General features: G+C 40.3%; 1 protein-coding gene across 1 annotated transcript in view; it reads left to right on the top strand.

The window, feature by feature from the left end:
- The first annotated feature begins 10501 nt into the window (after positions 1-10501).
- Positions 10502-14233, top strand: part of LOC101568390 (glycine N-acyltransferase-like protein Keg1) — a 22044-nt gene continuing 18312 nt past the window's right edge. The window contains exons 1-2 of the mRNA XM_004645786.2: positions 10502-10580; positions 13180-13275. Coding sequence (XP_004645843.1) covers positions 13198-13275 — 78 coding nt within the window. The 5' untranslated portion in view covers positions 10502-10580; positions 13180-13197. The remainder of the gene's footprint in view (positions 10581-13179; positions 13276-14233) is intronic.

Raw genomic sequence — 14233 nt, 5'->3', positions numbered from 1 at the left:
TATGCAAGAAAATACAAATTATGTCATGCATATAATCTGACCACAGTGCAATTAAACTGGAAACAAACAACAAAAGAAACCAGAAAAATGCCATAAATAAATGGAAATTAAACAACACCCTCCTCAGCAACCAATGGGTCACAGATGAAATGAAAGAAGAAATTCAACAATGTCTACAATTCAATGAAAATTCAAGCACAGCTTACCAGAATTTGAGGGATGTGATGAAAGCTGTTCTCAGAGAGAAATTTATAGCTATGAACTCACACATTTGGAAAATAGAATGGGAACAAATAAATATCCTAATGCTGCACCTGAAACATCTAGAAAAGGAAGAGCAAGTGAAACCCAAAGCACAAAGATGGGAAGAAAACATAAAGACTATAGCAGAAATTAATTCAATCAAGAAGAGGAAAACAAATCAAAGAATTAACAAATCAAAAAGCCAGTTCATTGGCAGATTAAATAAAATTGATAAGCCCCTAGCTAACCTCATTAAAAAGAGGAAAGAAAAAATGCAAATACAAGCAATAAGGAATGAAAAGGATGTACTTACAATAGACCCAGTGGAAATTTAGAAGATCATCAATAGTTACTTTGAGAATCTTTACTCTCACACAATAGAAGAAACAGAAGAAATGGACAGATTTCTAGAAAGGGGTAAATTACCAAAACTGAATCAAGAAGATATAACAACTCTCAATAACCCAATAACAGCCAGTGAAATATGAAATGTAATAAAAAGCCTGATGACAAAGAAAATTCCAAGTCCTGATGGATTCATAGCTGAATTCTGCAAGAAATTTACAAAATGTATAATCTCTATAGTCCTTAAACTCTTCAACTAAATTGAAAAGGAAGCAGTCCTCCCAAAATCATTTCTAGAGGCAAGTATTATACTGATTCCAAAAACAGGGAAAGACACAACTATAAAAGAGAACTACAGACCAATCTTCCTCATGGACATAGATTCAAAAATCCTCAATAAAATCCTAGCAAATAGAATACAACAAATCATCAAGAAGATTATACACCATGACCAGTAGGATTCATTCCAGGCATACAAGGATCTTTCAATATATGCAAATCTATAAATGTAATACACCATATCAATAGAGTCAAATCAAAAAACCACATGATCATTTCAATTGATGCAGAAAAGGCTTCTGACAAAGTTCAACACTCATTCATGTTCAAAATCCTACAAAAAATTGGAATAGATGGCCTCTACTTTAATCTGATAAAAGCCACTTATGACAACCCAGTGGCTACCATAACTCTAAATGGGGAAAAACTGAAATCTTTTACTATCAGATCTGGTTACAATACAAGGATGTTCCATGGCTGCACTGACAAAGGTTCTACAATCTGAGGTACAGGATCTCAGGATAAATCCTGAGGGCATTTCACTGACCTTCTCAGACCCAAAAGCTACAACTCTTGTTGCACAGGTCCTGCTTTACCTTGGTCTTAGCCATCCAGCAGAAAAGTATAAGAAGTAAAGCCATGCTGTTATGTTGAGCTGTGGGGGACTCATGTCAATAATTTCTGACATTGCCAGTTAAACAAAGACCCAATGCTATTATGGGCTACTGGACTCTTTTAGAATATTTTGCTGAGTTTACACACCTATAATATTCAATAACGGAACTTAGAAAAAATGGGGTATACAGATGAATGTCCATTTTGTATCTGTGTATTCAAAGTGGTTAGGATAGATACATAGTTGCATTCTCTTAATGAATAGAATGATTTGTTGTAATGGTGTTTGTAAATAGGAATCTCAAGTCCGCATCTTGTACAGCAATTAACCACTAAGAAGAATATATGCAGTGTGTTATTTGTTGAAACTGTACTTCTGATTTGATTTGAAACTGTCTCATTGCTATCTTTTTATCAATACAATTTTGAAAAAAAAATACAAGGATGTTCTCTATCACCAGTACTATATAGTTCTGGATTCATTAACTGGAGCCATTAGACAAGAGAGAGAAATAAAAAGAATAAGAATAGGTAAAGAAGCAGTTAAACTATCACTGTTTGCAGATGACTAGAGAGTTTACTTGGAAGACCCAAAAAACTCCACCAAGAAGCTACTACAATTAATATACAAGTTCAGTAACATATTATGATACAAAGTCAATACCCAAAAGTCAATAACATTCCTCTACACAGATAACAAATACACTGAGAGGGAAATTAGAGAAACAATAACTTTTACAATAGTACTGTGGAAAATTAAATACATAGGAATTAATCTAAGTAAATAAGTCAAAGATCTATTCCATGAAAATTACAGTGGTCTGAAAAAAGAGATCATGAAAGATTTCAAAAAATGGAAAGATATTCCCTGCTCCTGGATAGGAAGAGCCAACATTGTGAAGATGGCCATACTTCCATAATTATTGTACAAATTTAATGCAATCTCAATTGAAATACCACCAACAAACCTCACAAACCTAGAAAAATATTCCCTAAAATTTGTTTTAGGAATAAATTGCAAGCGCAATCCTGGGCAACAAAGACAAGGCAGGAGGCATTACAATTCCTGCCTTGAAATTATACTACAAAGCTACTATGATAAAATCAGTATGCTATTGGCAAAAAGCAGACTTGAGAATCAATGGAATAGATTAGAAGATGCAGAAGCCACTACAAACACACCCAGCCACCTTATTTTCAACAAAGGGACCAACCATGTTTACTGGAAGAAAGATAGCCCCTTTAACAAATGGCTGCCTGCCAAGTGCAAGGGCCTGAGTTTAATCACTGGTTCTGAAAAAAAAAAAAAACCAGAATGCTAGAAAAACTGGCTATCTACATGCCAAAAACTGAAACTTGACCCAGGTCTATCACCATGCATTAAGCCAAAGTCAAAATGAATTAAAGATCTAAACATTAAAACAGAAACACTATATCTCCTGGAAGAGAAAGTAGGAGGAACTCGTGAAGATATTTAGGGGTAGGCAAAGTGTTCATGAACAAAAATCAAATCACATGGGTAATACTTGAAAGAATTAACAACTGGGACCTGCTCTTATTGAGAAGCTTTTGAATGTCAAAAGAAATTACCAACAAAATGAAAGGACAATCCACAAACTGGGAAAAAATCTTAACTAAGAAGCACTCAGAAAAAGGTCTTCCCTGCAGAACTTATAAAGAACTAAAAAAACATTAATGCCACAAGATTTGAAGACTCAATACAGAAATGGGCATCCAAGATGAACATGCACTTCTCAGAAGTCGAAATTATGAAAGCAAATAAATATATGAAAAAATGCTTCACATCACCAGCCATCCATGAAATGCAAATTAAAACAACTCTGAGATACCATCTCAACCCAGAAAGAATGGCTATCATACAGAAATCAACCAACATCAAATGTTGGAGAGGCTGTGGGGAAAAAGGAACCCTTCTCCACTGCTGGTGGGAGTGTAGACTGGTGCAACCGTTATGGAAATCAGTGTGGAGACTCCTTAGAAAATTAAGACTGGAAATCCCATTCAAACCAGCTATCCCCCTCCTGGGAATTTTCCCAGAGGAGCTGAAAACATCATATCATAGTGACATATGTGTGCCTATGTTTATAGCAGCAGAATTTGTGATAGCCAAATCTTGGAAACAACCAAAATGCCCATCACCAGAGGAATGGATGAAAAAGATGTGGTATTTTCATACAATGGAGTATTACTTGGCTATAAAGAATGATGAACCCAAAGTTTTTATATTTAAGAGGATGTCACTTGAATATATACTCATTAGTGAAATAAACCAGACCCACATGAGTAAATATCATACTGTCTCCTTAGTTTAAGAACTCAAAAGAAGGAATAAAAAGAGAAAGTTATAACACAATTAAAAGGAAATTGAGGACTTAAGGATTAAGCAATGAAGAGTGGGCAAGGAGAAAAGCCAAGAAATTTAGAACACCAGAGTGGTTAGGGTAGATATACAGCTACTTTCACTTAATTCAATGAGGAGAAAGATTTGTATTAATAGTGTTTGGACAGGATATCATGTTTGTATCTTCTACTATGAATAGCCACTATGAATACAACAATATGCAATGTATTAATTATTGAAAATGTCCTACTAATCTGTTTTGAAACTGTCTAATTGCTATTTGTTTTTCAATAAAATTAGTGAAATTTTAAAAAAAGAAAAAAGAAAAGCTGGGAAATATGGCTGGGGCAAAACCATACATTTATATGCACAAGATGGTTAAGGCAATGATCCTGAGAATCTTCAGCAGGTTTTTGAAACTAGCAGTTAATTGGTAGGATTCTCACCCTAACTAAATATATATGATAATACCTGTGAACTAAGCAACTGCACTGAAGATAGCAATGTGTAAAAATAAGATCATACTTGGAATGCCTGTCATTCTGGGCTTCTAAATATATACTTCTTCTAATGTCATATCAATTACTGCTATACTGTCTCTCGAGGAAATGTTTGTTTAAAAAATATAATAAATGAAAACAAGAGACAAGAAAAAAATCATAGGACTGTTCTTCTATGATCCTATATGTGATTAGATTTTGAAATTCCTGTGTAAAACTATATAATTGTTTATAACTATTTTTAATTTTTTTATTTTTTATTTTCTTTTTTCCTTCACATTCTGTAGGAATATAAAGTTTAAGATATCAATACTTAATGGAAAATACCTATTCCATTTAAGAGGATGCCACTTGAAGATATACTCATAAGTGAAATAAATCAGACCCACCAGATGTTTGATATTCAGACATAGTGAGGCTAAGCTCAATTGTCTCTGTTATAGGGTGATGATATCATTAAGCCTCTCTTCTGGAGGGTTGACAACCTAAGTTGGCAGACCAAAAATTAAAAAGAAAGGCTGCAAGGACAGTCAACATTTTGGCCCCAGCCATTCAAGGTCAGTGAGGACTCAGGAAATAAGAGAACCTGTGCTGTAACATCCTGTAACTCAGTGGTGTCCCAAATTTTCTCATCAAGGAGATTATGGGGTCACAGAGGAAAGTGATTAATGATATAGAGTGTGCCCAAGGAGAGTCACATGAAGAGGAAACATTTTCTCAGGCTTTCACAGACAGCAAATTGGTCAAGCAATGGCCATGACTCATCCACATGGCTGACACTGACAAAGGATCTACAAACTGCGGTACAGGGTTTCAGGGTAAGTCCTGAGGGGATCTGACTGACCTTGTCAGATACAGAAGTTAAATTTCTTGTTATATAGGTCTTGCTTTATCTTGGTCTTAAACATCCAACAGAAAAGTATAAACATGAGTTATAAAAAGTAAAGCCATATTAATGTGCTGAGCTGTTAAAGGCTCAAGTTAACAACTTCTGACATTGCCAGTCCTATGGACAACCCACTACTATTATGGACTACTGGACTATATTGGAATATTTTGCTGAATTTATGCAACTACAATATTTACATGGCAATAGAATACCCATTTCTGACAAAATTAAATGAAAGGAGATATAAATGAGAGACAATTTTGTATCTGTATGTACAAAATCGTTAGGATAGATAAACAGCTACTTTCTCTTAATTCAATAAGAAGAAAGATTTGTATTAATAGTGTTTGGATAGGATATCATATGTGCATCTTGTACTATGAATAACTACTATGAAGACAACAATATAAAATGTATTATTATTGTATCTGTCCAACTAACCTGTTTGAAACTGTGTCATTGCTATTTGTTTCTCAAGAAAATTAATAAAAATATTTTATTTGCCTTTCTAATGTTTAAGCATGTTGAGCATTTTTCACACATTTACTGTGTATTTGCACTTCCTCTTTAGTACAGTTATCTACTTATTGATTATATTATTTGTTCCTCCATTTGTAAATTTTATGTTTTTATGTATTTGCGATACTAATTCTGTGTCACATTTATAGCTCTCAAGGATTTTCTACCAGTAAATTTGCATTTTAAAAATTCATTTTCAGGGCCAGCAAGATAGCTTGGTAGATTGAACTCCTACTTTGGCAAGTCTAGGGACCGGGATTTGATCCCTGGTCTGGCATGATGCAAGAGCCCTACCCCCAGGGCACAGTGAGCCTGTGACCAAGTCCAGGTGTGGTAGTGTATACCTATAATCCCAGTTCTGAGGAGGCTGAAAACAGGAGGATCACTACGAGTCCAAGATGTGTAGTGAGACCCTGTAACAAATACACAAATGAAAAAAAAAAAAGCATTTTCATACGAATTCCTTATTCTATCTCCAGTTCACAGGTCTGAAATGCAAGCAATTTATTTTTAAGTACCCATAGATGTGAACAGATCCATTTATAAAACTAGTATATTAAATACATTTAATGATACAAACTATATTTGTAATTTTTCTTTTGAAGAGGTATTATCTGTCAGAAATAGTATCATCCTAACTAGCAAATAACTCTTAAAACTCTAGCAATTAAACTTACAATAAAGTTAGTGAATTAAACGATGTAGTAGGTCTTCCAAACTCATACCAAATTCTCATAATAATAAAACTTATAACTCTAAACCAATTATTCAAAGGTGCATTTTTAGTTAAAAGACTTCAATGGATAAAATTCGGCTGCAAGTTATAAAAACAAATTATCCCACAATTTGATCTTCCTTTTCATACTAAAACATCAGTGTTATAGGTCTGATTCTTTAAACATTTTCATAGTTTACTCATTTCTTGATGACTAGACAGATCCAGGCTTGGAAAACAAGACCTTGTCATCTTGGACTAGTGAAGCTGTTGACACCAGATGCACAGGCTCCTGATAAGATTGGTGTTTGTGGTTTCCCCAATCTGTTCATCGTTATTATCATGAAATACCTGAGGTGGGGTGACTTTATGAAGAAAAGAGGGTTACTTAGCCTCCCATTCTAGAGGTTCACAGGCAGGGCATAGGAATCACGTGTTGCGGTGAATATCTCATCACAAACGGTGCATTCAAGCATAGGTATGAGACAAGCAGCGCCCACCTCCAGACAACAGAAGAATGTTTTGAGCATTAGCTTCTCCAGTGGTGCAAATCATTTCAATTCCTTCGTTGTTTGTTTTTCATTTATGTATTTGGTACTGGGTGTCACTATGCAGTTTGGACTCATAGTGAGCCTCCTGTTTGCAACCTCCCCAGCACTGGGATTATAGGTGTGCATGCCCGGACTTAGTCGCCAGCTCTGTGCACCTCGAGTACAGGGCCAGCGTGCATGCAGGACAGGGGATCAAACCCTGGCCCCTGAGATTGCCAAAGCAGGTGCTTAGTCCACTGAGCTATCTTGCCTGCCCTACTTTCCTTCTGAGGCAGCACTTCCGATGACAGTATCTCTCCCTGTGTTCCCAACCATCTCCACGGTTCAGACTTCCTCCCACACCAGCTCTTATACATGAACCCTTGGAGCAAACCTCACCCACACAGAACCTTCTGCCTCCCAAGCCCCTGGGGGAACCATGAGTTCTGCCGGCATCTGAAGTGTAAAGTTCTCCCGAAGCCTTAAGTGATCCCACCTGGGCTCGTTCCTGAGCATCAGCTTGGGACCGCACCAGGCCATCGGCTACCATCCCCCTCACTCACTGTTGTGCAGCCAGCACACTTCAGTCCTTTGAGCCACATCGGATGCAGTTGTAGTCTTTACTTGGCCTGCTTCAGGGTCACGGGCAGGCTTGCATCTTCTCCAGCCACTTGTTGGATTCCTGCACCACTGAGATCACCTCGGAATGTACATGCATCCGTTCCGGAGGTGAGCGGGAACCATCCATTTCATGCATCATAAAATAGGTGTCTACACTTGTAAGTCAGGAAAACATTTCTTCCTTTCCTAACTTAGTACCCATTACGATGCAGGTAATTTAGGACAATCCTGTTGTCTGTGATTTTAAAATACATTATCTTTTCTCTCTGAGTATCTGGTTACATTTAGGGTAACGTTTTCACACAGTGGCTTCATCGACAGGAAACATTCCAAATATAGACAGATTCATTTGCAAGCTGGATGAGCAGTGCCCACTTACCCACTGCGAGTAGGGCAGGAATGCTCACCGGAGCTGAGACCTGAGTGGGCCTTTAGAAAAGCAGAGTTGTCTGGACTGTGCACGTCTGTGTACTAGGAAAATGCACCATCTCTTACATGTTCTTCAGCGGTGGGTCTCACTGAGTGCGTGTATCACGCTAGCAGTTCTGCAATAGCCAACAAAGACTATGACTCAGTATTTTGAGCAACATGTTTACAGAAACACCTTGCCCTACATCAAGGTAATTTTTGGTTCTGCTGACCCATTTAACTTTTTAAACCCTGGTTTAGATATGAGAACTTTGTTTTAAAGGTATAAAAAGACTTTATTCTGAGCCTAGTAAAAGTGCCTGTGACCTTAGAACATGGGTTAAGGTTTCCTGAATGACACCTTACATATGGAGAGGAGTAACGTGGCTTCTTACAACCACTGTCAACACGAGCAACAACAAAAAGAGGTTGTCTTGCTTGCTTTTCTGTCATTGCTGAGACAAAATGCCTGACACCCAGAATTAAGGAAGAAAAGATTTATTTAGCTCACAGGTAGTGGAGGTTTCAGTCCATACTCAGCTGGCTCCAAGGCAGAGTGGCATGTGGCAGGGGCTGCAATCCATGGTGGCAGAAAATAGCAAAAGCAACAAGAGAAATGAGAAGAGCAGACCTCTTTCCCTCCCTTATAATTTGTATGCAGGCTCCGCACCTCAGGGTGGAGGCAGCACTCACCCCATATTCCCAGCACTGGAGCATGAATTAATCACAAACTCTAGAAGCTGCCCCATGACTGCATGAGGCTTTGAGGGGACATCTAGACAAAAACTATAACAGAGGTTACAGGAACTTTTAAAGCCAAATAACAAAAAAGTCAGAAGTGAATACATTCAACAAATGTATCACTGAGACATTGGGAAGGCAGGCTACAGCTGCCTTAGGAAGTCTTTTTGAAGAGTTTCTTCAGATGTTATTTTAGCATTCCTAGCTCTATGTTCGGGGAAGCTGGTGGTGGTCTCAGCTCAACAACAAACTGAGAGTTTACCTTGTTTAACACAACAGTGTTGCGCCCCAGACAGGGAACCATGCTGTAGAAGGTAAGTGACTTGCACAGCACAAAGAGGAGCAGACGTCTGAGTCAGATCTCTGGGTTCCGAGGCAGATGGGGAGTCCTCGGCCTCATGATTGGACATGGGAGTGCAGGCCGGGAGACGGAAGCAGCGGTGCCCAGGTCTTTGTGACTGGGGCCTAAACACATCTCAGCCTGCTGTACATCCTCCACACCTTGGTGACAGGAGCTCTGCCACCTTTGAGGAGCTGTTGCAGCATTGTTCTCAGGGAAGAGGTCATGTTTTTTAAATCCAAGGCAAAGACAAAGCTATAGGAGCAACATAAAAAATTAATGTTTCCAAGTGAGAGCAGGCAAATGATTTCTAATTAGTCACTTAGGAAATATTTTAGACTTGTAAACAAAACCACATCTGAGAAAAGCAGCATAGATATGAAGTGGTTGATGTGGATGTGACCCAGCACACTTGTATACATTGGATTGTGTTGTTTTCCTGGTCATTGAGGGAGAACCAGGGCTGCTTGGAGCTGTACAGAAAAAGTCTTGGAATATTGCATGCATTTAGTTGCATGCACACAGTTGCCAGGGTCTTTGTTCCAATTAAATCTCTTCATCCATAATGAAATTATCAGTTAATATGGTAGGGAAAAAAATACATTCAAAGACAAAGACACTAGAAACTTGAAGTTTGGGGGGTTGTTTCTCATGTAATAGACTTGCTATGAGAAATTCCCCTATTAGCTCACCCACTCCAAGTAGGAAAGCATGTCCTAGTGTTAGGACAGCAGTGCTCTCTGTGAGTATGGGTTGCTCTGTCGACAGGGCTCTGCCATGAATCCTGTTGCCCTCACTGAGTAGCTATACAACCAACAGGGAGACGTCCAAGCTCCCTGAGCTACAGCTTCCACATCTATTAACAGTGTGACTGAAAACTGCTGAATCATTACTGTGATGTTTAAGTGAGAGCACCCAAAGGCAAAGGAGAGTGCAGTCTTTGAAAAATGAGAGAAAGCCTTCAGCACTCTGGACACTTAGCAGACTTTCTGTTCTGCTTATGCATGAGGGGAGCTCTGGTTCAAAGGCCTCAATGTACCTCTGCCATAGGTGACTGGAAAGGAAAGACTGAAGCAAGAAGGGCTTCCCTCACTATCAGATCATCCCAGGCCTTGGCTTGCAGCTGCCTTTGGACAGGACAGACAGAAAAATGACACTACAGGCAGAATTCTACAGGAGGTGCACGGCTATACTCCCAGTTCTCCAAAGTCAGCTCCTGAGACCATGGAAGCAGGAGGGAAGTGCTCATGCCTCTGAGCCTCATGCCAGCCAGCACCTTTTCCTTGTTTTTCTTAAAAGAGCAAGGTCCACAAGAGATCCTCAGCTTAGTAACTTCTGTAAAAAATTTACCACATATCTACCTCTATGTGCCAGGATAAAGAGACTGTCCTGACCTGGAAATTCCCCACTTGCCACTTAATCCTGAAAGCTCTCTCTGGCCACAGCTTTTCCAAGAAACACACATCTCACAAGGTAAAAACTCTGCCCTTTCCTCCCATAGCAAACTGGGGAAAATCAAATATTCATGTTGGTTTTTCAAAGAAAGTACTGATCTGCTTCGTTGATCCTTACTGGAGGGGAACGAAGGCATATTTACCTTGATTACTCCAGCAGAAGGCGGTGTAGAAAGATTCTGATAACTAAGCTGTGTTTTTCCCCTGAGGAGAAAACAATCACAGAGTGATTTTGCAAGCTGCTGGGTGAAAAGAAAGGATATTGCATTGAAAATATTGATCCAATAACATTTATTTAGCATCTTTTGCATGCCGATGGTATTTAGACTTTATTCTCTTTGCTTCTTTAGGAAAACTTTCATGAAAAGCAGCTTATTAATTGGGTAAATGTTAACCATGAAAGTGAAGCACTCATTCAATCTCAAGAAGAAGCATGTAGAGATATGCAAAAGAACAAGGGCCAGATTTACTGTGGATTTAGTTGATGTGAAAAAGAAAGATAGCTTAAAAGGTTCCATTTAAATGCTGTAGCGTAGAAGTAGCCTGCAATGGTTTGTTCTTCCCTCTAATCTTACTGTTCTGTATTTTAGTGTTTTTTTAGGCTGGCTTATTGAGTATATATAATCAAAGATTGGCACAATCTAAAGACGTGCTGTACAATGATTTTTCCTCTTAATACTCCTCAGTATGAAAAAAAAAAATCCTTCTGCCATTGGGGTCCTGCCCAGTAGCTCAGTTCTTTATGTGGCTGCTTCCACAAAGCAGTCAGGCTCAGGTTGCTGTAGTTCGATCCCCACAACTCAAGCCAGCCAAAGCTGCCCTGAAGGCATTCAGAGCCTGGCCAAAAAAACAAACAAAAAACAATCCTCCTCAGTGTGTGCACATGTGTGTATTGTCCTTCCTGGGCTCACGGCTCCTTGGAGCTGTGACGGGCTGTGATCTTGTCATTTTTATTGTCTCCTCCTTGTGCTGGGCATGGGGAGTGTGGCGCGTACTTTCCTGTTAATGTTTCTTTCCCAAAGCATCCCAAGGCCTCATTTTCTCCACTCGACTTGATCCCCATTTCCGTTAATGGGCAGACTCAGCCCCAAGCTGCTGTGGACTTCGTCTCTTCGCGCTGCTGCGCTGTGCTGCTCCCAGGGCCACGCTGGGCTTCATTCTGCCTTTTGCGCTGAACATCCTACTTCCTGCTGCTCTTAGCGTCAACTTCTGAGCCAGCGCGTGCCCGCTTGCGCAGCAGACTCCGTGTGCAGGCTGCAAAGGCGAGCCTCATTATATCAAGGCCAGATAAGGACACGTGTAGCCTCGTTATCCCAGCTGCACAAATGAAGAAATTTTCAACAGTGTAATAGAATTTTATCTAGTACTACATAAAAAGCTTTATAGGCCCAATCCATGAGATTTATCCTGGGAGAAAGAAACTCATCTTACGCTCATAATGATACCTCATTTCAAAAACACCAACCTCCCCCAACTTACTGTAATGAATAGAATTCAGAATGATAGAAAAGATGGTAAATTTAGAGAGCACAAGCTTACATTTTGGCCACTGTCATCCTCTCTGGAGTTTGGTAGAGACTCTGCTGTATGTGACACCAGCTGCAGGCCCTGAAGAAAATCCCGGGCTTAGACATCAGCCAGTGCCTGCTTCTCCTGCCACAGCGGCTTCTTGGAGTGGCTCTGCTGAACTTCTGTGGTGCCTTTCTGGGGTCCTGTCCTTCATAGCAAGCTTAGAAAAAGGGATGGTGCCAGCCCTGCCTCGTCCACGTCCTGCTACTACTCTGCCATAGAGAAGGGTCCCTCGGCTCATGTGCCGGAAGACGAACGCTTCCCGAGACCACAACGCTGAGAGTAGGCAGGCACAGAAGCAGGATCATCGCGTGGCTTCCCTCATGTAAAAACACCAAATATAAATATTCTAAAGGGTGCCATACCCGAGAGATGCCAGGAAACGTGGCCAGTACACTGTGTGGAGATGGGAAGGAGATATGGGGAGGGGAGGCAAGAGGGAGGGGGAGGGGAAGTGAAATGGGCGAGACGATATGCAGGTAGCTACGTGCGGCCCTCAAAGTGAATGCAGTTACTATATTGCACACAGACCTAACGAAATGAAAATAATTAAAAGAACACTTAGCGTATAACTTAGAAGAGAAAATGAATCGTGCTCACTCCACAAGGCACTTGTTGGCACACCTGACACACTGCATGCAAGGGCTTGTGCATGTACATGCCTCCCTTCAGGTGCACTTAACGCACACGAGGAACGGAATCAGCTTATAAGACCACTTCCTTAAACTTCAGTACACAAGGAACATCAGGAATCAAACAGGGCAGCTTGTTCTTTCATGTCACCAATGCTCAGGTAAACCAGCCATCGGGGAGCGAGCAGGTCACAAGGGTGGATCCCAGAAGGCTGCCATGTCCTTCCACTGTTGGTGACATGGTCAGAAGGTGCTCTCCGTGAAGCAGCAGGCAGACCTTCCCCGGACTCTGAGTCCACCGGCACAGGGATGTGTGAGACACAAATTCCTGTTATTTATATAGTGACCACTCATGGTGGTTTGTTGAAATAAATGGAAGCCTCCTGTCACACCTGCCTATTTTCCCTGTCCCCGCAGACTGAGGCACTTGCCAAGATGTTCCACTTGCAAGGTTCACAGAAGCTGCAGATGCTGGAGAAATCTTTGAGGATGGCCCTCCCTGAGTCCTTAAAGGTGAGCCTGGCATATATTTTGGGGAGAAAAGGACCACTGAGCACCTGAGCCTCTAGGTGGGGCAGAAGCTCTTCTGTGCTGTGCACTTGGTGCCCAGCATCCTCAGGAGAGCGGTGCTGTCTGTTCACATCCCAGAGAAGGACAGGGGTCTCTTTGGTGCAGCCTACCCAGCACCCCAAAATGGCAAGCGTGTTCTCTGCTTATTCACTGCATACTTTCAGAAATGATACACAGAAGTGGACATTTTCCTAGTCATATCTTTAAATGTTTGATACCAACAGAGACTAATTTTAAAACCTGTATCTCAATGAGAGGTTAACTACCACACATCTCATTGCAACATTCAATCGGTCTGAGCCTTTCACACAAAGACACAGAAGCAGACCCCATGTTATCCATGAAAGAAAACCAGAAAAGACTGTTAAACTCTTCAATATATCACTGCAGCAATATTTATTATGAAAGGCTTGTATTTGTGTGTATTTTTTAAATACTTATTTTGTGTTTTAAATTTTGGACAATTACTGAGTGTAGTAGCTGTATTTCTAGTAAGAATTGATTTTTAAAATTTGTTTCTGCAAAAAAGTCAGAAGTTGAGCTAACAAGAAGAGAGTACAGCTTCGGTCTGATGGGGCTCTCACGGCTAGGAACAGGCGCAGGGGCAGCAACATCAAGCATCTTGCAGTAGTTCCTCAGACTGCACGCTGGGATTTATCAGTGAAGTGCCGTGAGTGCACCCAGGGTAATAGTAGTGTGACGTGTAATAGCTAAACCTTGGAAACAGCCCAAATGCCCATCAGCCAAAGAGTGGATAAAAGGAGGTCATCTTTTTATGTAGTAGAGTACTACTCAGGCATAAAGGATAAACCTGAGACATTTCTAGGCAAATGGATGCAAATTGAGACCACACTTACAAGTGAAATACATCAGACTCGCATGTGTAAACACTGGCTGCTTC

This window comes from Octodon degus, unplaced genomic scaffold (assembly GCF_000260255.1).
Source record: "Octodon degus isolate 3935 unplaced genomic scaffold, OctDeg1.0 scaffold00239, whole genome shotgun sequence".
NCBI lineage: Eukaryota > Metazoa > Chordata > Mammalia > Rodentia > Octodontidae > Octodon > Octodon degus.
The sequence above is the reverse complement of the archived record's forward strand: the minus strand, read 5'-3'. Positions and strand labels throughout refer to the sequence as shown.